At 45.2% G+C, this 26,731-nt stretch overlaps 1 protein-coding gene across 1 annotated transcript; it reads left to right on the top strand.

The window, feature by feature from the left end:
* The first annotated feature begins 17,724 nt into the window (after positions 1-17,724).
* Positions 17,725-20,621, top strand: LOC307071307 (tumor necrosis factor-like). The gene is made up of 4 exons (XM_079730293.1): positions 17,725-17,997; positions 18,313-18,349; positions 18,676-18,729; positions 19,480-20,621. Exons 1-4 carry the CDS (start codon positions 17,869-17,871, stop codon positions 19,887-19,889), a joined length of 630 nt encoding a protein of 209 aa, XP_079586419.1. The 5' UTR covers positions 17,725-17,868; the 3' UTR covers positions 19,890-20,621.
* Positions 20,622-26,731: the final 6,110 nt, after the last annotated feature.

Raw genomic sequence — 26,731 nt, 5'->3', positions numbered from 1 at the left:
GCGCCACGCCGGCAAACTAGAGGCTCACGGAGACCCTAGCACGGAGGAACCAGTCTATTGATTCGTGTGAATAAACGCTGACTGCGGCTTTAACCCTCGCTCACTGTGTGATTCCTACCGGGCACCCGACATCCGGGGAAACGGGCTGCCACATATGGTGGAGAATGCAGGCAACCTGACGAACCCCTCTACAACCCCCCTCGGCCGACATGCAGAACCCGGAGGGGACCGCGGCGACGTCCGCCCAGCAGCAGCAGCGGGAGACCGCGGAGAGTCTGGCCCTGCTCCGCGAGGCTGTACTACTGCTCACCCAACAAACCGCCGCAACCGCCGCCGCGACCGCCGCTGGGACCGCCGCCCGACCGCCGCCCCGACCAGCCGGCTCTCCAGGCTGGGTCCCAAAGACGACGTGGAGGCGTACCTCGAGGTATTCGAGCGGACCGCCTAGAGGGAAAGCTGGCCAGAGGAGCAGTGGGCCCATATCTTGGCCCTGTTCCTCACCGGGCCCGCCAAGCAGGCGAGCCAGGACCTACCGGCGGAGGCCGCCCGGCAGTACCCGGCCCTCAAGCAGGCGATCCTGGCCTACTACGGCCACAACCTCGCGGCCCGCGAGCAACGCGTCTCCGACTGTCGGCCTACGTGGACCCGGGGACAAACCGGCCCTGCATGCTGGCGACCTGCTGGACGCAGGGGACGTCAGGAAGCCCGACCATACCGGCGCGGGTGATGAACCGGGACACGCAGGCCCTCGTGGACACCGGCAGTGTGGTCACTCTCCTCCGCCCCGACTTGGCAGGCGGGGAGGGGGGGGTGCCCATAGAGGTGGCCTGCGTGCACGGGGACACCCGGACGTACGAGACCTGCCACGTCGTCATCCGGACCCCACACGGGGTGTTCACGACGCGGGCAGGGATTGTACCCCACCTCCCGGTGCCGCTGCTGATCGGAGGGACTGCCCGATTTTCCGATTTTTTTACCGGCTGTGGGACCCAGCGCGCGAACGCCGGAGCCGGCGGGAGCCACCCCGCAGGGGGGTGAGGGGAGCGCGACCGGCCTACGGGGCCACCAGGCTTCCGTCGTCCCCCGGAGGGCGAATGGAGGAAGACCAGGACTCCGCGGAAAACAGGCCCTCTCCACCGGGGTCCCCGATCCGAGCGGCAGGACGACCCACCGGGACCGGGTCGCCGGACCCCGCCGACACCCCAGAAACCCTCCCGACCCCCGAGCGGCCGGATCCCCCGGAGGAACCGGAGAGTTCCCCCCTCACCGAGTTCTCGGACTTCCTACCGGGGGGGGGGAAGACTCGGCCCGACCCGGCCAGTTCGCCACCGCCCAGCTCCAAGACGAGGCACTAAGGCACGTGTGGAGCCACGTCTTGGCCCACGAGGGACAGGCCCGACACTCGGTGAGTCACCTACCGCACCCCCACTTCAGCCCGCGGGGAGGGCTGCTATACAGTGTAGCCGCAGGAGAGGGGGGAGTGAGGGAGCAGTTAGTGGTGCCCCGCGCTTACGTCAGCAAGGTGCTCTTCATGGCCCACACCCACCTTCTGGGGTCCCACCTGGGCATGGACAAGACCCGGGAGCGGGTCCTCGCACGGTTTTATTGGCCGGGCGTGAAGAGAGACGTAGAGCGTCACTGTCAGCAGTGCCCCGAGTGCCAGAGGGTAGCGCCTCGGTCCACAGCCCGAAGCCCCCTTATCCCCATGCCGATTATAGGCACCCCCTTCGACCGGATAGCTCTGGACATCGTGGGTCCTCTCCCCAAGACCAGTAGGGGACACCGGTACATCCTGGTGTTGGTAGACAACGCCACTCGGTACCCCGAGGCCCTACCCCTGCGCGCCGCCACCGCGAAGGCGGTCGCCCGCGAGTTGATGCTCCTATTTAGCCGGGTGGGCATAGCGAAGGAGGTACTCACAGACCAGGGGTCATGTTTCATGTCACGGGTAATGAGGGAGGTACTAAGGCTCCTGCAGGTGAAGCAGCTCCGGACCTCAGTCTACCACCCCCAGACGGATGGCCTGGTCGAGCGGTTCAACAAGACCCTGAAACAGATGCTCCGGAAAGCCATGCAAGTGGATGGTAAGAACTGGGACCAGCTGCTGCCGCACGTTCTGTTTGCAGTACGGGAGGTCCCCCAGGCGTCCACCGGATTCTCCCCCTTTGAACTGCTGTACGGCCGAAGGCCCCGCGGCATCCTCGGACTTAGCCAAGGAGGCCTGGGAGAGCCAGCCGTCCCCCCACCGCACCACCGTGGACCATGAGGAGCAGGTGAGAGACCGCATGGCCCGGGTGTGGCCCATCGTTCGGGGACACCTCCAACGAGCCCAGCAGGCCCAGGCGAGGGTCTACAACCGAGGGGCCCAACTGCGAACCTTCCAACCCGGAGACCGGGTCCTGGTCCTGGTCCCCACGGCGGAGTGCCGGTTCCTGGCCAAGTGGCAGTCCCTACGAGGTGGTTGAACGCGTTGGAGAGGTGAACTACAGGGTCAGGCAACCGGGGAGGCGGAAGCCGACCCACATCTACCACATCAACCTCCTGAAGCAGTGGAGAGGGGGAGAGGAGAAACCCCCCGACCCCGCTCCCCTGGCGCTGACGGCCCGGCGGGAGATCCCGAGACCCTAGCACGGAGGAACCAGTCTATTGATTTGTGTGAATAAACGCCGACTGCGGCTTTAACCCTCGCTCACTGTGTGATTCCTACCGGGCACCCGACATCCGGGTAAACGGGCTGCCACACTACCTAGATGATACATTAGTGTACAGTCAATCATTTGAGAATCATGTGGACCATGTCAGAAAGGTACTACAGCTTTTGAGAAAGTTTGGGATCAAACTTAAACCCAGTAAGTGTGAGATATTCAAACATGAGGTTCGCTATCTGCGAAGAATTGTCTCGGTTGAAGCAAGCAAAGTCGATCCTGCTGACACCATCGCTGTGAGAGCCTTAAAAGATAAGAGACCAAGTAAAGTCGGAGGGCTACGAGCTATCATGGGTTTGTTAAGCTATTACAGACAATACATACAGGATTTTTCCCGTATTGCTGTGCCACTTTACGACTTGCTTAAAGGTACCGAAGACAACACAACACAAGACAGAGTAAATACAATGAGAGGAACACGGAAGACAAAAGGTGTGCCGTCACACAAACCAATTGTGTGGACGGAGGAACATCAAAGCATACTGGAAAGGTTAGTTGACTGCCTGGTTGAGCCACCAGTCCTTTGGTTGTGTGGCGGCTACAACCCAAGCTGTTGAGACTCAAGACTCCAACTCATCGTGTGTTTGTCCAGTACTTGCCTCTCTCCAATGTATAGCAGTGAGTGAAGAGATGCACAAAACGTTCTCAGCTGCTGAGATCAGACAAGCACAGCAGGATGATGTGAACATCAGTCGAATAATACAGTGCAAATTGAGCAACAAAAGCCAGCAGGACATGATCTTTATGCCCTCAGTAACCAAAGCAAATGCCTACTGCGTGAATGGGAAATACTTCATATGGATGAAGATGGTATTCTCCGCAGAAAAACAACAAACAAGACACAGCTTGTTTTGCCTGGAAGGTATAAGAGTACTGTACTAAAAGAGTTGCATGATGATATGGGCCATCAAGGCATTGATCGAACAACATCACTGATCAGAGATAGATTCTTCTGGCATTACATGCAAAAAGAAATTGAACATTAAGTGGCAAGAACTTGCACATGTCTGAAACAAAAGACACCAGCCAGAGAAACACGGGCACCTCTCACTAGTATCGTCAGCACACAGCCATTTGAACTAGTGTCAATAGATTTTTTTCCTTTGGACAAATGTAGCGGCGGATACGATTACATAATGGTAATCATTGATCACTTTACTCGTTTTGCACAGGCTTACGCTACCACCTCCAAGTCTGCTAAAACAGTTGCTGAACATATATTCAATGATTATGCCCTGAAGTTTGGACTGCCAACACGCATACACCATGATCAAGGTGGCGAATTTGAGAACCAGCTCTTCGCACAGCTGAAGAAGAACTGTGGCGTCTTTGGATCACGTACGACACCCTATCACCCGCAAGGAAATGGGCAAGTCAAACGATTTAACAGAACATTACTACAAATGTTAAAGACTGTTACTTACAGAAACTTCTATAGTATCCTGCCATTCCCAAATACCGCATGAGACCACGGCCAGTGACAGGAGGAGGAAACGAGAGGATTGCTTCTACTTTAGAATGGACAGGCTTAACTTGACCCCGACCCACAATTTTGCTGAGGTATGTCACTGTAGCCTGCCCGAACTCACACTTGGCAAGATTAAGAGTGAGATTGGCCTCACTCAATCTGCCTCGCAGGCCGATAAACCCGACAGAACCGTGTTGACTAAATGCTGGAATGTTGCTGGAGCGTTTCGGACTCCAAATGGCATTACGGTGTACTCTAGGAAAGCGTCAGGGGTCACAAAGGCAGATATAACTTGAGCCCTAGGCGTTAACGGCACCTGCCAATAACCCTTTAGTAGGTCGAGTTTTGTGACATACTTGGCACAGCCAACATTATCAACACAATCATCTATTCTAGGCAGAGGATAGCAGTCAGGTTTTGTGACCCCGTTCACTTTACGATAATCGGTGCAAAACCGATCCGAGCCGTCAGATTTTGTAGCCAAAGGACAGAGTGAACTCCAAGCACTTGTGCTAGGCACAGCTATGCCGTTTTCCAACATGTAGTTCACCTGTTTTTGGAGACGAAGCCTTTTTTCAGGGTTAACGCGATAGGCGTGTTGTTTGATTGGCGGAGAATTATCAACATCAATGTCATGCTGCAACACATGCGTGCGAGTCGGCACATCTGAAGAAAGAGTTAAATTAGAGGCAATTAAACCGAATACATCCTCACGCTGAGACTGAACCAAATTTGGAAGACAACAATGAAGATTAGAAAGCATTTTTGAATTTTTTAGTCGCCCATGAATTACATCACTGGATATACCTACAATATCATCTTGGTCATCCTGAGATTCAGGAGGAGGAACACTGGCGTTGTTAGACAGCGCCAGAGTTACCTAGTCACCGTCAGCAATTCCCACACTGGACAGCTCCGGTGCCACACTGACCGCTGGACCATCAGAAGGGGTGAAAACAGACTGAGACTCCCTGTCAAAATAAGGCTTCAACATATAAATATGACACAGCCTACTACGCCGTCGACGTTCAGGGGTGTCGATGATGTAGTCCCGATCGCCCACCTTCTTTTTGACTTGGTAAGGGCCGCTATAACGAGCCTGCAGAGAAGAGCCAGGAATAGGCAATAGAACCAGCACTTTATCACCGAGACGAAAACTCCTGCTTCTTGCATCCTTGTCAAACCATCTCTTCATTTTGCCCTGTGCAACGGTCATGTTTTGTTTTGCCAATTCACAAGCGCGGTGAAGTTTGAAACGGAACTTTGACACATAGTCGAGCAGATTTTGAGGTTTGCTATCACCCAGCCACTTCTCCTGCAAGAGTCTAAGGGGCCCTCTCACAGTGTGTGCAAACACCAGCTCGGCGGGACTAAAGCCGAGGGATTCCTGTACCACCTCACGAGCGGCAAAGAGGAGGAGATGTACGCTCTCGTCCCAGTCCCTGTCAAACTCAAGGCAGTAGGTGCGCAACATAGACTTCAATGTCCTATGGAAATGCTCGATGGCTCCCTGACTCTCTGGTTGATAAGCGCTCGAATACAAATGAGTGATGTTAAGCTGTTTCATAACTTGTGCAAAAACACGCGACATAAAATTTGTTCCCTGGTCGGATTGTACAATTTTGGGAAGGCCGAACACAGAGAAGAACTTGACCAAGGCTTTAACAACAGCTGGAGCTGTAATAGAACGCAAAGGAATGGCCTCTGGAAAGCGAGTCGCTGTACACATTATAGTTAACAAGTACTTGTTACCACTCTTGGTGCAATGAAAAGGCCCAACACAGTCAATTTGCACACGCTCGAACGGCTCACTAATAACAGGGATTGGATAAAGTGGATATGGAGAGATGGCTTGAGTTTTAGCAACCTGGCAAACATGACGAGTTTTACAATGGTGACACACGTCACCTTTTAGCCCTGGCCAGAAAAGTACCGCAAAATACTATCAAAAGTCTTATTAATTCCTAGGTGACCAGAAAGTGGATTATCATGTGCCAGTTTCAAAATCTCACTTTGATATGTTTGAGGGATAACGATCTGCTCCACCACCCCCCAACTATCATGGCCACATAACTTTGGAGGTGTCCACCTACGCATGAGCACGTTACCTTTTAGGAAAAACCCAGTTGACAAATCATCTAACTCCTCTCCTGAAATCACTCATTCAAAGAGAGGAGCTAGTGATGCGTCCTGCTTTTGATGGCTTTATACAACAGGCTGGTAATTGGGCGGTAGCGATCTCAGATTTGCTGCAGGTGTGTCAGCCAGCCTGATGAGGAAGGAAAGACATGGGGGTTTAAGCACAGCACAGTGATTGGATGTCTGAGTGAGGGAGTCATGGCCACACGCAACAAAGACACTCACTAAAAAACAGAAAACAAACTGGAAAGACTCCTTGAACAAGTTGATCTATGCATATAACTGCACACGATGCGAAGTAACAGGTTTCTCACCTTTTTATCTTCTATTCGGAAGATCCCCAAGATTAACCATGGATCTTTTGTTTGGTCTCACCACTGAGTCAGGGAAAACTGATCATCAAACATACATGGAGAAATGGAAAGGCAAAAGAACGTGAAAAAATCATCGGAGAGAAATAAAAGACACTATGATGCAAAAGTGAAAAGCTCAGTGTTGTACCCAGGTGATCGTGTTCTTGTGAAAAATCGGACACCAAGAGGAGGCACTGGAAAGCTCCACAGTTTTTGGTAAGAGAATATCCATGTTGTGATCCGAAAGGTTGGAGAAGACATCCCAGTATATGAGTTGAAACCTGAGCAGGGAAGAGGAAGGTCAAGAATTGTACATCGCAATATGTTGCTACCATGTGACCACTTACCCTTGGAAATTCTGCCAAAACCAAAACCTAATAAAAGGATAACAGAAACAGCTGCAGAAAACACAAACCAGGACGAGAGTGAAGCTGAAGATGAATGTCTGAAGTACCCATCGAGGACAGGACCGCTGAACAGGCGGACACAAGGAGAACAGGCGGACACAAGGAGAACAGGCTGACACAAGGAGAACAGGCTGACACAAGGAGAACAGGGGGACACACAAGGAGAACAGGCTGACACACAAGGAGAACAGGCGGACACACAAGGAGAACAGGCGGACACACAAGGAGAACAGGCGGACACAAGGAGAACAGGCTGACACAAGGAGAACAGGCGGACACAAGGAGAACAGGCGGACACACAAGGAGAACAGGCGGACACAAGGAGAACAGGCTGACACAAGGAGAACAGGCGGACACAAGGAGAACAGGCGGACACACAAGGAGAACAGGCTGACACACAAGGAGAACAGGCTGACATAAGGAGAACAGGCTGACACAAGGAGAACAGGCTGACACAAGGAAAACAGGCGGACACAAGGAGAACAGGCTGACACAAGGAGAACAGGCGGACACAAGGAGAACAGGCTGACACAAGGAGAACAGGCGGACACAAGGAGAACAGGCTGACACAAGGAGAACAGGCTGACACACAAGGAGAACAGGCTGACACAAGGAGAACAGGTGGACACACAAGGAGAACAGGCTGACACACAAGGAGAACAGGCGGACACACAAGGAGAACAGGCTGACACACAAGGAGAACAGGCTGACACACAAGGAGACAGTGACACTGGTGAGCTGGTCAGGGAAAATGCAAATTAGCCTGAAATACAGCAGGAGGAAGATGATCAGCAAAGTGAAGATGAATAACAACCGGCTGCAGCAGTACAGGGCGAGGTTCCAGCATCCCCCCGTTCAGATTCAGATGAAGGGGAGGGAGAACGAGAACATTACTTGCCACGGGCCCCAAAGATCTTCCCCTACGACCAACTTGCGACTCCAGCATGCTACAGTGCAGTAAATGCAGCTGAAAGTCTTTACCAGTATCAACCCATATTGTACAGAGACGTTCGACCAATGTGGACTAGCCCATACCAGGTTTACCAACCATTACTCACCCAGAGATACTAGGCATATCACTATTTTATAGTGATATGCGCTTACCCAATCCGGAAGAAGAAGCTCTCGGCCACGATGCCTCATTCTTGTCGACGGCACGACAGAGAGAGCAACGTGTCGAGTGTGGTTATTAACTTCTCCCCTTTTTAGGGTGTTACAGAGGCATTGCAGCAACACCTCTAGCCAATTATAGCCTAGGCTACTACGAGATAATTACAATACTAGGCCTATAGCCTACGGCTATTTCACGGTCATCCACGAAGATAACAGCCCGTTAACGCAAATCGGACCAGGCATCAATATCACTCAAATATCATCAATATCAACAAAGATTGCTGCATTGCAAAAATAAAGCATTTCAGATTTTATTTTTTATTTTTTCAAGAAAAGTTTTGGGTCGGCCTGTTGAGCAATGGGTGGTCCTAGGCCCGTCAGGCACACCCATAACGGCGTGCCTGGGCTAAGACGCCAAGTCCGATGAGTAACAAATGTCATCTCTCTAAATGCAATGATTTTCTAACGGTTTGCAAACAAACGTTTCCATTGTGCTTGTCCCTGTGAGTAATGTTACGTATTTTAAACACATAAGCTGTAATTACTATACATAGCCACAGGGGGTAGAACACATAAGCTGTAATTACTATACATAGACACAGGGGGCAGAACACATAAGCTGTAATTACTATACATAGCCACAAGGGGCAGGACACATAAGCTGCAATAACTATTTCAGCCATAGAGGGCAGCACCTTTAGAAAGGTGAGAATAGCGAAACCGGTGCGTTTTATAGGCCACGCATACTCAGTATAAAAGCAAGAATTGAAGCCCGAGGAATTTGAGAAACATCCGGCAAGCCATAGAGAGAGATAGGTAGAGAGGATTGCTGTTTGTCGCTCCGCACGTGCGTAATACAATTCCCCTCCTTCTGCTTCGTAGTTACTGTTACGTATTTTAAACACATAAGCTGTAATTACTATACATAGCCACAGGGGGTAGAACACATAAGCTGTAATTACTATACATAGACACAGGGGGCAGAACACATAAGCTGTAATTACTATACATAGCCACAAGGGGCAGGACACATAAGCTGCAATAACTATTTCAGCCATAGAGGGCAGCACCTTGAAGAACGCACGCCTAGAAAGGTGAGAATAGCGAAACCGGTGCGTTTTATAGGCCACGCATACTCAGTATAAAAGCAAGAATTGAAGCCCGAGGAATTTGAAAAACATCCGGCAAGCCATAGAGAGAGATAGGTAGAGAGGATTGCTGTTTGTCGCTCCGCACGTGCGTAATACAATTCCCCTCCTTCTGCTTCGTAGTTACCATACCGAAATACTTAAGTAAATAAAGTGAGTTCAAAGCGATCCTGATTAGACTACTTTCCTTGAAGAAGAACGCAACATTACCATACCGAAATACTTAAGTAAATAAAGTGAGTTCAAAGCGATCCTGATTAGACTACTTTCCTTGAAGAAGAACGCAACAGTAATAATAATTTCAATGCGTGTGGCTTATCTCTAATGAGAACCAGTTGCTCCACATCACGTCCTAAAGAACTGGGCTACACAATAAAAGTCCCTCAACGCAGGGTGTAACAAGGGTACTACGTAGTATACCGTATACTAACTGGTTCCCTAGAGAGAAAGAGTGATTGTCTTACTCAATGCGTGTGAATGCGTGAGTGTACATCTGTTCATGTGTGTGTGTGTGTGTGTGTCAGTGGCGCGTGAGTACTGAGTAGGGGTGCGGCGGGTGCTGCAGTCTCAATTAACTTAGTTACTGAGATTCTGAAGATAGATCCATCTTACCTGACTCCGTATTGAGTATTTCTTTCTCAATATTTATTAGCCTGTCGGTAAGACGCTAACGTTTCCCAAACGTGGTCTTATTGTAGCCCGATCATTATGTAAAAAACACATGGAAACATTAAAGCATCCAGCATATGATTTCCACAATGGGTGAGGGCATACGCAACAGGGATGATCGCAAAGTGGAATGCTGATGGAAATCAGCTGTTACAGAGAAGTGAATGTGTGTGCGCGCGAATGGTAGGTTGTGTGAGTGACATCAGCGAGTGAGTGAACGAGCGAGCGAGCGATCGATAGCGTACCTCAGTCACCAACAAAACGATGCGTTTTTTAGGTAATTATCATTACCACGTTTGGGAAATGTTAGCGTCTTCCCGACAGGCTTTTGTCAGGACTCGGGACACGCAACTCATCGGGACTGTTCCGGAAAAACCGGGACGTCTGGTCAACCTAACTGCCGCTTTTAGTTTAGTTTAGTCATAGTCATATTAGGTTAGTTTAGACATAAGGTTAGAGATAGTTAGTTTAGTTGTGAGGTTAGAGATGGTTAGTTTAGGCATACGGTTAGAGATAGTTTGTTTAGGTGTGAGGTTAGAGATAGTTTAGGCATTAGGTTAGAGATGGTTAGTTTGGTTATCAGATTCGGTGATTGGTGGTTTGTTAAGGGTTAGTTAAGGTGTTTATATATAAGGTGTGATGTATAAGGTTAGCTACGTGTTTTGTTTAATCATGTTTTCAATATTAATTCGGGAGTTTCTCATGACATAAGAGTCCTGAAGTCGTTCCGGTCCAGACCGCAGACTCCTTTTCTTAGTGATCCGGAATTTTTTTGTTAATCGGTTTATAATGGGGTTTGTAAATAGAACGGTTTATAAATAGAAATGCTGGCTGAATCACCTCATCTCCTCCTCCTCCACTTCCACAAGTCGAAACATCCCTCTTCACAACCGCAGAAAGCTGTGCTTATAGTCCCCGTCAGAGCCAGAGGAGTTGCGACACTGTGATCTCGCCGGCAGGATGGTCACGTGGTTCATGTCAGCCTGTATAGTTCCACACACGCCGCGCTGCCGCGTTCTTCAATGGGACTGACAGCAGCGATTGCAATATTGAATTGTAAATATAAATTAAAAAAAACACATACCCAAGTACTTTTCTGACTATTGCTGCATATTTGTAAATGTCAGTTTTATATGGAAGTAAATCTGTGCCATCGGATTTTGAATCATAAGCCATTGAATTCTAAGCACTGAATATTTATGCATTGAAATAAAGTATCAGGATTTTTTGCCTCTGAATATAACTCTTTAAAATTTTCAACAAATAATTTTCACCTTTATTTTTCAATGTTAAAAAATTCAAAATGAAATTTTCAACATTAAAAAATTCAACTTAAATATTATCTGCGTCCCCAAATTCAACATGCCAAAGTCACTTGCAAAATTCAATGCATGAAATTCAGTGTTAACATCCGGGATCCCATGGAGGAGCAATCCATCCTAGATGCTAGATCGCGGTCAAGCAAGGAGAGCGGGAATAAGAGCGTCTCTCGCTGGTTCTTTTTTTCTTGATACAAACGTTAATTAAAAACAGTATTATACACAGTAGCCTATAATAGGAAATGCTCAAAGGTAAATCAACGTCATTAAACATTGACTGTAGCTTTTTATGGGGAGAGAAGCAACGGTGGTGGACCTTACTAAACGCCCTATCCATTGTATCGGTCTGTAAAATGCTAATCAAATCAAATAAAATGTGTTTATTAAGCACATTTAATATCAAGGTGAGGGGCGGGGGGTGATCTTATCTTTTATCTATGTTTTTGTTATTATGCACACCGTTTTAGTTTTTTTTACTGCAGTATGTAATAAACGATGAACTAATGCCTGTATGTGAAGTGTGTGTGTGTGATTGCAGTGACTTGGCTAGATTAACATGCAGTGTAAGGGTAATTGTAGTGGGTTAAGGAGCCCAATTTATTAGGGCACCAATTTGGGGCGATCCAAGCTCCCTTTGCCTACGTTTGGTGCGATGCTGGGGCAATCTGAAGCCCGCTGCCTCGGGAAGAAGCGCCAGACAGCAACCTGCTTTTAATTTGTCATCCTCATATCTGTATCATGTCACCTGATGCAAAATAGTGTTGGCTCTGGGCGCTCGTAACGTGCGCCTGGTGTCACAAAACGAATACCCCCAATCAAAGTGATCGATGACGATACAAACATTAGGTTTTAAGAACGACTTCATGCCTGTCTACTCTTCAAACTCGTGCATGTTGCAGACAACGCCCCCTTGGGTCACATTTTTCGGTGGGTCGCAGAATTCTGTGGAACACACTCTCCTTGCTCGTATACGATCTAGCATCTAGGCTTGATTGCTCGTCCTTGGGCCCCCCGATGCTAACGCTAAATTTCACACATTGAATTTTAGAGCTGACTTTGGCATGTTGAATTTGGGGACGTTGAAAATATTTTAGTTTATTTTTTTTTTAACGTTGAATATTTGATATTGATTTTTTTTAAATTGAAAAATAAAGATGAAAATTATTTGAGTTAAATTCAGAGTAAAAAAATCCAGATACGTTATTCCAATGCATAAATATTCTGTGCTAAGAATTCAATGGCTTTCTATTTTCAAAATCCGATGCCACTGATTTACTTCCATAGTTTTACATTTGGAGTGGTAGGGTGACAACTGAAAGCTACTTGGATAAGTTTTTTAGTTTGAGGGAAAGCTTCACGTTCGTGTTAGCATGGGTAGGCTACTAGGCTACTGACTTTAGTGGCTTAACTTTAACTTTTACCTTACTACATCTGTTCTGAAATCAAAGACAATTCAAGATGTTCATTTTTGCGCAACAGGACTACTGGATTCCCTTGAATTTGCTTGTAATTCCGATTCACTTACCCGTGGTCAGAGAGCGCTTGAGAAAGCAGAGTAGCGACAGTCCATTAAGTTTCCAGGAAACTTCTTCTGATGAGGCAGGAGCTGACCACACAACCATGATACTTTTAAGACCAAGCCATACACAAAGTATCAAATATATTAAAGAATAACAAATCATTACGCTTGGATGAATGAAATAGTATTTTTTTTATTTAACAATGAGTGAGACATTAAGAATGTGTGTGTGTGTGTATCCAACTTCAACAACAAGAACAAAGTGAAGGAACAGGGATGAATATTGTGTATAAGTATTAACAAGAGAGGAGTACCGTGAGGAAAGGAGACAATTAAAACAGCAATACAAATAAAATGGATCACTGGTTATAAAACCCTCCAGCAAACGCAGATTCCACTGCCTAACATCTGCACGCTGCAAAGGAGGATGCAGCATGTAAAGCTGGAGCCAGGACTTAAGTGTTTGAGGTGCTGAGTGTTTAGAAAAAAAATTAGTATGACTAAGAGCACCGAAGCAAACATACTGTGGCGAGCAGCACGGGAAGGACGGACCGGTCAAACAACACGGCGTTCTGCGCGCGCATCCGCCGTGCTGACAAACAATTAACCCCCCCATTGAACGAAGTTAAACCACGTGAGCGTGCCGTTCACTGACACCAGAATGAACGAGTTCACAGTAACGTTCATCAGGCAGTAATACAGTACGTTCACTTCGCCCAAAATATGAACGAGTTCATGAACTATCTTTCAATGAATGCGTTCAGGCACAACACTGTTTAGATCTGATGTCCTGTTGTGGGCGGAGATCAGAGGACGATGATACAGACGAGAGCTAAAGCTAGCATAGCATAGCTGGCGTCCGCCATCTTGGTTTCTGCTAAAATAACTAGCGTAAGCGTCACACGCTTAAGTTTGTGAGCGTTCTGGTTTGGAGGATCAGGCCTGATTGATTGGCTGTGGTGGCCAGGTCACCACCACCATGCATCAGGGCCATGGCCGTCGTTGCCCCGCTATCTGGCCGTGATGGCCTTCTGAAAATCATGTGCCCATCGGCTCATTGGCCTTGGTGCCCTGCGTCGGCCCGTTTTGTTTATTTCTTCCCCCTGCCTCTCTGCCCTCTCCTGTCAAGTCCAGCCGGCCATGGAATGTTAGTACATGTACTTCATTGGTCAACACAACAGTAAGTTTTTACCACCACTACCCCCGTGGGTTAAAAAAAAAACCTTTGATGAGGTCATGCACTGGTTATGTTTTGGGAGGATCCTTTGATAGTCTCTGGCAGAGCCCTGAGTCAGTGATCCTCTTATCTCCGGTAGGGTGGATTAACAGCATGGGGGAAGTGTGAGTCAGCCCGGTTGTTGTCTTTTCATACACCAATAAATCTATTTGACAGCTTCACTGCAGATGTGCTTGGAGATCTCCCACGAGGACTGCTTCCAGATCGTTTACTGAACCTCAGCACCTACCAACACCATGAGTCACTTCAGAGCAGACCATTTATTGATAATTAAACATTGTAAAGACCCAAAAAGACGGACGACAACTGAGGAACTTAGTCAAATTTTAGGTTTGGGTGACGACCTGTTGATTAATTAATGAAATACTGCTACTCCACTGCTATGATCAGCCTTTCCCTACCTCACATGACCTCATCTCAGTCCTATCTTTAAAGAACCAGAGCTCCTACATCAACAATACAGCATGTCTTAAACATATTATACCATCAGGTATAATATGGTAATATACCTTCCTGCCTCACTGCTGATGACTTTGTTACCTACTTTACCCAGAAAGTAAAGGACATTAGCTCCTCTTTTATCACTGCCACCATCCTCCCTCCCCCGACCCCCACCTCTGTCTTTACCCAATTCATCCCTTTCACCTCAGACGAGGTCAACAGAATTATAACATCTAACCATGCCACCACCTGCCCCCTTGACACTATCCCTTCCTCCCTCCTCCAGGCTGTGTCAAACGACATCCTGCCATTTCTAATCGCACATATTAACTCCTCCCTCACTTCTGGCATTGTTCCAACGTCTTTCAAGACTACCAGAATAAAGCCTCTCCTCAAAAAAACAACCCTTGATACCACTGACATCCAGAATTACAGACCAGTATCTCTTCTTTCATTCCTCTCTAAAACATTGGAACGTGCCGTCTCTAACCAACTGTCCTCCTATCTCTCATCTAACAACCTGCTTGACCCTCACCAGTCAGGCTTCTGACAAAGCCCTGATTGCAACACGCATATCTGAATGTCTGGCAGAAGTCAGCACCTGTACAACTGCCCATCACCTGAGGCTTAACCTCAGCAAGACTGAGCTCCTCCTAATACCAGGGAAAGATTGCTCACACATGGACTTACTGGTCACTGTTGAGAACATCACTGTATCTCCTTCTCCAAAAACCTTGGTGTAGTGTTGGGCAATCAGTTATGCTGCACCGCAAACATCACTGCGGTGGCCCGATCCTGCAGATTTGCACTCTACAACATCCGCAGGATCCGGCCCTTCCTCACAAGGGAAGCAGCTCAGCTTCTAGTCCAATCACTGGTCATCTCCCGCCTCGACTACTGCAACTCGCTCCTGGCTGGACTCCCTGCCTCTGCGATTAAACCCTTGCAGCACATCCAGAATGCGGCAGCGCGCCTCGTGTTCAACCTACCAAAGTTCTCACATGTAACCCCCCTCTTCCGAGACCTCCACTGGCTCCCTGTAATAGCTCGCATCAGATTCAAGATGATGGTACTGGCATACAAGGCAGTCGATGGAACTGCCCCTGCCTACCTCCAAGCATTAGTAAAGCCACACACCCCAGTTCGATCCCTCCGCTCAACTACCTCAGCTGGACGTCTGGTACCGCCATCGCTAAGAGCAAGCAAAGGTCGATCAGCAAAGTCACAACTTTTCTCTGTTTTGGGACCTCAGTGGTGGAACGAGCTCCCTACCGATGTCAGGATCGCAGAGTCGCTCACCAGCTTCCGCAAAAGACTCAAAACTCACCTGTTCAGAGTTCATCTCGACTCTGCATAGAAACCAATGCACAGTCACCATTGAATGTTGTACGTCCTGGCACTTGTACATTACACTTATTCAAGGTACTTAATTGTGTAGCATCTACAGTAGCTGCTATCGCTGCTTTATACGGTGAATGGGTTAGCCTAGCGATTGTAATACTTGCACTTGGTTCTATGAACGTCTTTACTGTACCGACAGCGATATATTGTTTCACTTCTTATGACAAATGTACTTATTGTAACAAATGCACTTATTGTAAGTCGCTTTGGATAAAAGCGTCTGCTAAATGCCCTAAATGTAAATGTAAATGTAAATGAAAATGGTTCTTACTCTGCAACCTGCGAGGTAATGTTCACTGCTGCCACATCTGTAGCAATGGGTGCAATACTCACACCCACTTTGTTGGCAGCCGGCACATTTGGCAGCCGGCACGATTTGGAGCAGGATATCTGTACTGGGGTGAAAACCTTTGTTGGTAATGAGCTGTATCTCCTCTTCATCCTGGTCCTTGCGGGGGCCAGCAGTTCTGTGGGGGATACTGGAACTGAGGGGGCCGACAGCGATATATTGTTTCACTTCTTATGACAAATGTACTTATTGTAACAAATGCACTTATTGTAAGTCGCTTTGGATAAAAGCGTCTGCCAAATGCCCTAAATGTAAATGTAAATGTAAATGTATATCAGGTGCGAGTGTGATTAGCTGTTAATGGCTGTTATCAGCCATTAACCCGGAAGACAGCTGAATACACAGGTGCATCTAAATCAATACGAATATTGGGGAACATCTAATTAATTTAATAATTGAATTCAAAAAGTGAAACTCATATATTATATAGATTCATAACACGCAAAGGGAAATATTTCAAACGTTTATTTGTATTAATCTTGATGATTATGGCTTACAGCTTATGAAAACCCCAAATTCAGTATCTCAGAAAATTTGAATATTGTGGAAAAGTTCAACATTGTGGTGTCACACTCTAATCATCTAATTACCTCAAAATACTTGCAAAGGTTTCCTGAGCCTTTAAATTGTCTCAATTCAGAAGGCTTCACAATCAAAGACAGCTGCCAAAGACATGTCATTGACACCCTCCACAAGGAGGGTAAACCTCAACGAGTCATCGCTAAAGAAAATGTCTGTTCACAGAGAGCTGTATCCAAGCATATTCATAGAAAGTGGAGTGAAAAAAAAAGAAGGTAAAAAGGTGCACAAGCAACAGGGATAACCACAGCCTGGAGTGGATTGTCAAACAAAGGCCATTCAGAAATGTGTGGAAGCTTCACAAGGAGTGGATCTATGGAGTGGATCTACACACATATATATATATATATATAAATATATATATATATATATATATGTGTGTGTTTTTTTTAACCTATATATAAACATACATAAAAAAAAAAAAACATGGACTTCCGATCAAACATTTCGCCCCCAGATGGCCGCGGTCATCATTCACACTTGAATTGACACCAACGCTTGAATCGTGTCAGAAGAATGGAATGCGTCCCCCACCTCGGGGACCGGCCGTTCTTCCCGCTTCCTGATTCAAAGCACCGATGTTTCCACTAACCCTTCCCAATATGATGTAGGTGGGTGGATTGTGTGCGTACGTACGTGCGTGCGTGCGTGCCTGCGTGTGTGTGTGTGTGTGTGTGTGTGTGTGTGTGTGTGTGTGTCAGTGTGTGTGTGGCTACACGCGTGGGTTCTGGACTTTGATCAAGGAGGAGCCATTTATTTATCCCTTAAATGATGGTCCAATCGGCTCAGTGCAGAACTTTCCCTCTTTTACAATTGGCTGGAGCGCTAGTGAGTCTCCGAGATTCCGCACCTGGACTGATGCAGAATATAACACCGTCCTTGTAGGCTGCCTTGTCACAGTAGTCTGCCTTGTCCCAGTAGTAGGCTACCTTGTACCAGTAGTAGGCTACCTTGTACCAGTAGTAGGCTACCTTGTCCCAGTAGTAGGCTACTTTGTACCAGTATTCTACCCTGTCGCAGGATGCAGGAGGACCCCGGCCACTCACGGCGCCCCGGCCCGACCGCAGGCCTGCTCTGCGGGATTCTGTTTGTTGGCTCAGCGCTGGTGGTCCTCTGCTCATCCTATCGCAGTCTGGACGGGAACCAGCAGGTAAGGCTATTATGTATTAACATATAGTAATATATATACAAATAATCCTAATAATAATGATAGGCCTACTTATGTTAATACTAAGAACAATAATAATATTTATCAAATATTGCTACTAAAATGATACTTATGTTAGGTATCATTTGTGATTATCATTATAATCACAATTATACTGAATAATAATCATATTTATAATATTAGAATGATAGGCCAATGACAGCAATAATTCTTTATATATATTATCATGTTAACCCTAATAATGATAGGCCTACTAACAGTAATAATAATGTTGTAATAATGTTCCTGTCGCTGCAGCGTATCGGCAGGAGTCAGAGGGATGTTCAACAGACAGGTGAACATTTTACCATCACTTTACCAGGACAGCGTGTCGAGATTAAAATCTATTTTACAAAAAATTCCCGATATGATAAAACAATTCTCAACAAGTCTCAAACAAGTCTCGTTCATTTCCCATCGCCAACCAATTCACCAATATGCCACTTCGTTATGAACGGATGAGGGTAGTGGAGGGTAGTGGAGGCTGGAGGCCCCTGAGAAAGCTTCTCCAAACTGCTCATGAAACGAGTAGCGGGGAGACCAGAGACTAACGAGTCGGTGTGGCGGGGAGGCCAGTCACTGATGTCATTAACATCCCGTAATCCCGTGTTTCCTCCAAAGCCGGACCCAACAGCTCCAGCCCTCCGCCGGAGAAGCCCGTCGCCTTCCTCAGCGGTGAGCCGACAGCTTGATTATACATTCAGACAATATATATATATACATTATATATATATATTGGTCTATATACTTATATATATACTTATATGGTCTACTGCTAAAGATTCATGGATTTCTATATCTAAAAATCCATATATTGTTACGTATTTTAAGCACTGCTTCCACATAGCCACAAGGAAGCAGGATCGAACATATAAGCTGCAATAACTACTCCAGCCACAGATAGAATCACCTTTAGACTGGTGGGGAACCCGGAGCCAATGCGTCACATAGGCCACGCCTACTTCACATAGGCCACGCCCACTCCACATAGGCCACGCCTACTTGATACAAACGGGGAGCGGGAGTCCGATGAGGTCAGAGACATATGGCAGCCCCGTTGAGAGCCCCGGGGAAATCCCCAGGGCATTGTTACCATACCGAAATACTTTAACAAATAAAGTGAGTTAAAAGCGACCCGGATTGAACTACTTTCTTCAAGAACACGACAATATATATATATATATATATATATATATATATATATATATATATATATATATATATATATATATATATATATATATATATATATATATATATATATACATATTATCTATCTATCATATATATATATATATATATATATATGATCTATCTATCTATCATGTATACATATTATATCTATCGATTTATCCATCTATCTGTATACATCATCCTGATTGGTCCACTAGTAGGACTGCACTCATCCCGATTGGTCTGTGTCAGTTCCCATGAAGGACGACGGCTCGCGCGGCTGTAAGAGGGCCGTGGTGCGGTGGAACGGGAACTTGACGCGCGGCGGGTTCAAGTACGAGGAAGGCCAGCTGGTGGTGCCCATCAATGGACGCTACTGGGTCTACTTCCAGCTGATCTACTCCACCACGCCGAAAGTTTCGGAGTGCTCGAAACCGCTGTTGCTCTCCCAGGGGGTGATCTGGGTCCAGAAGGCCCACGACGACAACAAGACCCTGCTACAGGTCGAGGACACCGTGCCAGACTACAAGCGCATGTTCAGAAAGACCCTGCAGGCCTCGGCCGCCTTCGACCTGGCCGCCGGAGACCGGCTGTTCGTATTGACCAACTCCCCAGGACTGCTCTACAACTTGGGGTATCTTGGGGCAGACCTGGAGCTGTAGACCTGGAGTGTTTTTTAGGCCGTAATTGTTACACCACTCAGACAGCCACGGTACTAGTAGTGTGTGTAGTTCAATTTAATTCTATGATCTATGGTATCTTGTAAGAACAATTCACTACTCATGTAGCTAACTACTGGCAAGGTATGGAAATGCATAACTTAAAATAAAACTATTATCTTTCAACGCGTTACTAAACAGAATAAAGATTAAATTATACAAACGAACATACTTTTACCAGGGGTATTTCCAGGTGCTACATAATGCGCAAAACATGCGCCGCTTTTCATGCTGCAATGAAGTCCTTCAAGAGCGCGCGCACATCACAACGCGCGGAAAAAAACGGCGTCTCTCTAGTATGCTAATAATGTGCCCTTCTTTTCTCTTTTTCATCTGTGTGTTTAGCTAGCTCAGCTTCCCTCTTGCTGGACCCTGACTGGGTTGACTACAGAGCTACGTCTGCAATAGTGGATATTCTTTTAATATATGTTTTTTATTATTTCAAACATAATCTTGTGTTTTTATTTCTATTCATAAAACAATTGCCTATCCAACCCTGCAAACTGCCTGTTGTGTTTGAATGGAAAACATGTTATATACTGTTATGCCTTTAGGGGGCGCGGTATAATCTAAGTAATTGTGTAACCATGAGTTGCCAGACAAGATGAGTCTGTAAGAGGAACAGACATGTTCATGTTGCTGTACGCCTGCTATTAAAGTAGCCACGTTTCTATGCATATTCCTCCCTGTCGTTTTTCATCATAAGTATCCACACAGTCTGTAGAGACACAACACTGCCCTTGTACCTTTCACTGTTTCTTTGCTGTTTTGTGCTCCATGCTCCTCCTCCCCTATTCCTCCTCATCACCACCATGCCTGAAGTCACCCTTTCTCTCAGCATCACCTCCACTATAGTCACTGGACTTGACTAAAAACAACAATAAGAATAATAAAAGTCAGAGACCATAATTCTTAAACTTTAATACTTGCATACTGTATTTAAGCTGTAACTGCGGACTTATGCTATTTTTTTTTTTATATAATCTGAATACATTACTATGTTATAAAGGACACATAAATGCTGGCGTTAATATTGACATTTCTGTATGTACTCTTTAATTTTTAATTACTACTGTATGCATTTTTTAAGTCTGTTTGTCTGATTCTTGTCTGTTTGTTTATTGTGTGTAACGCCAAGGACCATGCCGGAAATAAGTACTTTTGCATTGTGCATGTCTTTAGAATACTGTTTTAGTGTCTTGATCCAGAAAAAAATCAAATCAAATCAAAAATCATTATTGCCAAACATGCCCGCTAGTCCACCTGCACACTCAAAAATAATGTGTTATACAGTTACACATTTTTGTGTTATTTTATGTTGAATTTGTGTCAAATTCTTGGGGTATGTTGGTCAACACATAATGTGTTACATTACTGTCCAATCACATCCCTTTCTGAAATGAGCCGTTAGTGGCTTGGAACATTCTAGAACATTCTTCTTCAAGATTCGTGGCACTTGCTCCACGCGCGCACACAGAGGAAGGCGGACGGTTAAGAAGCAGCTACTTTTTATCAAACGGTGGATATGTGGATGAGGTTGATTGATGAGTTAATTCCTTCAATAGGTTATATATAATTATTCTCAATATTCAAAAAATAACCTTTTATGAACGTTATGACAGGCTTGGGCAAAATGAAGCCACCACGTAAGGGGTAATGCCCGACGAGGTGTCCATTAACAGAAATTAATGGACGACGCGGAGGCGCGAACGGTTGCCTCCGCGAGGTCACCCTCACGAAAGAAAGAAATATTTTAAATGCAGGCGTTGCCAAGCAACGTGGCCATAGCGTCAACGTCTTTCCTAGGTGTACATTAATACTTTTTAACCTACACCCTCCGAGAGGTATGACCAATGACCAAAGCGCCTTGCATGGCTGGGTCAGCCATGCAAGGCGACAGCCAGCTGGCCGGGAGCGAGCTGGCTGTCTAGAGGATAATGGTTTGTCCTTTGCCATCGACAAGCTATTCAAAATTATTTGGGTGTGCAACGCAGTATATCCTGCCCAACTGACATCTGTGTTTCACTTCTTTGAGCATGTTTACGAAGTGCCCCTCTCCAGTGGGAAGAGAGCTAAGGTTGTGGACCTTATTTCAAAGATCCAAGCTATTAAGTAGCCTGACAAATAAAAAATATGTACGTTTGTCCCAAGTGTAAATCTGATGTGAAAGATGTCAGAAAACTCATCTGCCATCTTATAAATGTACATGCGCTCTCTGATGGACAAGAGTATACAATTGTTTGCAGCAGGCCCGCCGCTCCCTATACCCAGAGTACGCAGAGTGCGTAGGGCACCAAGTACCTGGGGGGGGGCACCAAAAATTATGGTTTGTAAAAAAAATTAAAAAAAATATTACATTATTGAATTAAAAAAATATATAAATTAGTTATGAAGAGGCCCACCGTTGTTTTTTCTTAATTGCATAACCTATCTACGGTGGCGCTGAACATTCACAAAAAAAAAAAAAAGTAAGTTTCACACCGTTAGCACACCAGGATCTCGTAATTACGAGAAAAGATCTCATAATTACGAGAAAAGATCTCATAATTACGACATCAGGATCTCGTAATTATGAGTAAAGATCTCGTATTTACGACATCAGGATCTCGAAATTACGAGAAAAGATCTCGTAATTACGAGATATTTTCTCGTAATTACGATATCAGGATCACCCCTCTCATTCATCAATAACGTGGCTGGCTGGCTGCAGGACGGCAACGATGACGCTATCCGACGCTATTGTATTTTATTTCTTGCTCGGATTGAGGCATTGGGAAATATTGATGTTCCTTAAAAGTGAGGAGGGCATTTATATGAGTATGTCAACATTGCGCAGACATCTGAAGTCATTGGGACTATTCAGGAGAAAAGCCCAGTCGGACGTGCTACAAGTGGCTCTCTTCCTGCAGGAGCAGTTGAACCAGTACGGGATGCTTCACGGATACAAATTTATGCATCTGAAATGCATCCAAGCAGGCTTGGTAGTTACTCAAACAACGATACGGCACCTGCTCTTAATCCTAGATCCTCGAGGAGTACAACTGAGGAAACGGAATCGTCTAAGACGTCGTCTTTACATAAACCCAGGTCCAAATCGACAAACTTAAACCCTATGGCATATGTATTAATGGTGCTGTCGATGGATTTTCCCGTATGGTCATATGGCTACATGCTTACACAACAAATAGCAATCCCCATGTTATTGCTGGCCTCGTAATTACGAGATCCTGATGTCGTAATTACGAGATCTTTTCTCGTAATTACGAGATCCTGGTGTGCTAACGGTGTGAAACTTACTTTTTTTTTCTTTTTTTTTGTGAATGCTCAGCGCCACCGTACCTTTCACTCAATTTCGGCAGTTATATGTTTTTACCTAATATATAAAAAGAGGCTCCCCCCCCTCCCGTGTAGGGCACCGAAATGGCCAGCAGCGGCCCTGGTTTGCAGTCAGAAGTTTTGCCTACGAACATACCACAACTTCAACTCCTACGCTAGGCACCTCAAGAGAAACCATCCCCAGGACATACCTAATTCTCAAAACACATATACAAATTTTATTGACATATCACTGGACTTTTCACCGCTGTTGTGCTCTAATTCAGTTGATTAGACTCATGAGACTGATGGGGGGCTTTCACTAGACAGCACTTACAACTATCAACAATGCGCGGCAGAATTTGCTGCAAAAATATATTCGTATTCTAATTCCACCCTCACTGATGTGCAAAGAAATATTACATGCACCAAAGAGCTACTCAGCAGGGCACTGGATAGGTTGCAAGAGAAAACTGTATCTTTACTTAAGAGTCACAATATACCTTCTAATGACATGGCTGTCCAAAGTCTGATGGAGGAATTTGAAACGGGGAGGAATATGTTTGAAGGAATAGATACCAACTATAAGATGACTAAATATTTTTCAGACAATCTGTCCCTTGTGACACCAAAAGAAACATTCCTTGGCTACCGAAGTGATACTGTAAGAAAACAGGGAGACTTAAGTCAAACTCTGATCGCAGATACATGTCAATACATATCTGTTTTTGATACCCTGAGGTTCCTCTTTGAAAACACACAGTAACAAACATTTTGCTCACAGTCAAATGTGAGCATTGATGGTAAAATGTATGATTACTGTGATGGTATTAGATTCAGAGATCATCAATTATACAGTAAATACCCATTAGCATTGCAAATCCAGCTTTATTTTGATGATTTGGAGACAACAAATCCTTTGGGTTCAAAAACCAAGGTTCACAAACTGGGAGCAGTATACTTTTGCCTCAGAAACTTACCACCTAGATTTAACTACTCTCTTCAAAATATTCATTTGTGTCTGCTCTTCAATTCAATCGACAAGGAAGTTTATGGATTGAATGCCATATGCAAGCCTTTGTTAGATGAAATCAAACTTCGGCCTAAGCACATTGTTTTATGGTACACTATGCCTCTTTACTGCTGATAACCTGGCTTGTCATTCTCTTGGTGGTTATTTTGAGAGCTTTGCTGCCAATAAGTTCTGTCATATATGTCTGGTTGATAAACAGAATGCCCAGCATATCTTTGATGATGACCACTTAGAGTTGCGCAATCGAGACAACTATAACGAACATGTTCAACTCAACAATCCTTCTTTGACAGGCTTAAAAGACAACTCTTGTCTAAACTCTCTTAGCCACTTTCACGTCACAGAAGGTGTTAGTGGTGATATAATGCATGATGTCTTAGAGGGAGTAGCCCGGCTTGAGCTAAAGCTGATGTTGAGACATTTTATATATGACGAGAATTTCTTCACATTGGAGCAGTTAAACAACAGAATAGCAGGTTTTGACCATGGTAATGGTAATGGGAAAAACAAGCCGAGTGTCATTGTGAATTTAAGAACAGGGAAGATACGACAAACTGCGAGCCAAATGTGGTGCTTGATTCTCTTCATACCATTCTTTATAGGAGACTTCATAGATGAAGGTAGTGAACACTGAAAGTTGTTTCTTTTGTTAAGAGAGATTTGCGACATTATCTTTGCTCCAGTTGTATCTAAAGGATTAGCTATGCTGTTGAAGCAGCTGGTCATTGATCACCACAGTATTCAAAGTAATTTATCCTACGCCTTTAATCCCGAAACACCATTTTATGATTCATTACTTTAATGTTTCCCGATCAGTTTCTATGTTTGGCCAAGAATATCAGATTGGTTGTGTGTTGCCATTACAATGGGATGGGAGAGGAGAGCTTGTTTTTGGTGAAGTCATTCACGTTTTCCCAGAGTGTGACAAACAAAATGTTATCTGTTTAGTAAGAATACTGGTTCAACTGTTTTTTCACCCACATTTACATGCATTTCGGTTGCAAAGGACAAGAGACTTTCTGTTAATCAACTTAAAAGACATAAAACCATTGAATTTGATCTGTTTTAACGGTAATATGTATGTAAATCCTAGGTATAAGATTCTGTAATTTTTTTAACAAATATTTCTGATTAATGAACATATATAATATTAGATATTTGTATGATTGATATGTTGTAAACCTTTTAAATTAATAATACAATTATTTGTAAGAAATATTTAATGTTGTACTGAGGATGTTTTATTGCATCTCACTAGTTTAGAATAGAATGAATAAAACTTATTAATACATAATAAATACATAATAATAAAAAACTTACTGACACAAACTGTTGTGTTTAACACATTAATGTGTTAAATATTTCAACACAGTCTCTGTGTAAATGGGTTAACACATGTTGTGTTGTCCTGAACTAAACACGTAGATGTGTTAAATATGTGTTGTTTATAACACAGCTTTTTTTAGTGTGTCGTAGCTGTGCTGCTTTGTCCTGTTCCCGCCTCTTGCATCACTGGTCTCGCTGACAGTTGCATCAACCATGGATTTCCCACGGTCGGTTCATTTTATGCATTTGGCCTCGACTTGCTCTAACATTCTTTTCAACCCCAACTTCTGTGCGCCACCCATTTGTTTTTCCTCTCCACCACCTTTTTTTTTTTTTTTTAAATCTCTTTATGTTATTTCATCTGTTAAACCCGAGCGCTCCCGGGGGCGGGGGCAGCTGCGCCAACGTGTGCTGTAAACAGCACCACCATGCTCCAATATGTCCATGGTGCATACCCACGTAATGGGAAGAAGCTCGGCTAAAAGCCCATGATAGCCATTTTATACCTAAACAAAACACAATTCTAACACCAAGCAACTAAATGAGCCCGTAGCAAAACACGCAAAACGTCCATGCGCGCATACTGGCCGCCGCCGATTTCGCTACTTCATGCCACCCACAGAAACTATGTGTCATATGGAAGCTGAGGCTCCACGGATTCCAATGATATCACTCTCATCACTCATCACTCATCACTACGACGAAAACTCACTGAACTAGCAGCCAAAGAATAGCAAAATAAATAAACAAATAAAAAAGAGTGATACTTTTGATTGGCGAATGGTGTTTTTTTTACATGGATTTGGGTCCCTCGATTTGTCAGTCCCTCGACTCTACTGGCTCTGACGGTTCGGTAGAGGGGTCAATCATCCCAATTGACCAATGTATACCCAAGATATCTCCCCGCGTTTGATTACAACACACAACTTACAACGTTTGTATTCGTAGTTAGCTAGTTATTTCGTTTTTTCTTGCCTTTTTTTTTTCTCCATTTGTTATTCTTTTCAAATAAATAATGGCAGGCAGGAGAAAGACCTATACGTTTGCCGAGGCATTTGCTATCATTACTAGCGACAGTGGGGCTACTGTAGTCCCTCTCGAGTCCTCGTCT

The sequence above is a fragment of the Pollachius pollachius genome, assembly GCF_949987615.1.
Source record: "Pollachius pollachius genome assembly, chromosome: 1".
Lineage (NCBI taxonomy): Eukaryota > Metazoa > Chordata > Actinopteri > Gadiformes > Gadidae > Pollachius > Pollachius pollachius.
The sequence above is the reverse complement of the archived record's forward strand: the minus strand, read 5'-3'. Positions and strand labels throughout refer to the sequence as shown.

What these genes read in the sequence shown, in the direction of transcription:
- LOC307071307 (XM_079730293.1), top strand. Translation starts at nt 17,869, where the DNA reads ATGCAGGAGGACCCCGGCCACTCACGGCGCCCCGGCCCGACCGCAGGC. An exon ending in GAGGGATGTTCAACAGACAG is followed by an intron (nt 18,350 to 18,675) that starts GTGAACATTTTA and finishes TTTCCTCCAAAG; the next exon opens with CCGGACCCAACAGCTCCAGC. An exon ending in GCCCGTCGCCTTCCTCAGCG is followed by an intron (nt 18,730 to 19,479) that starts GTGAGCCGACAG and finishes GGTCTGTGTCAG; the next exon opens with TTCCCATGAAGGACGACGGC.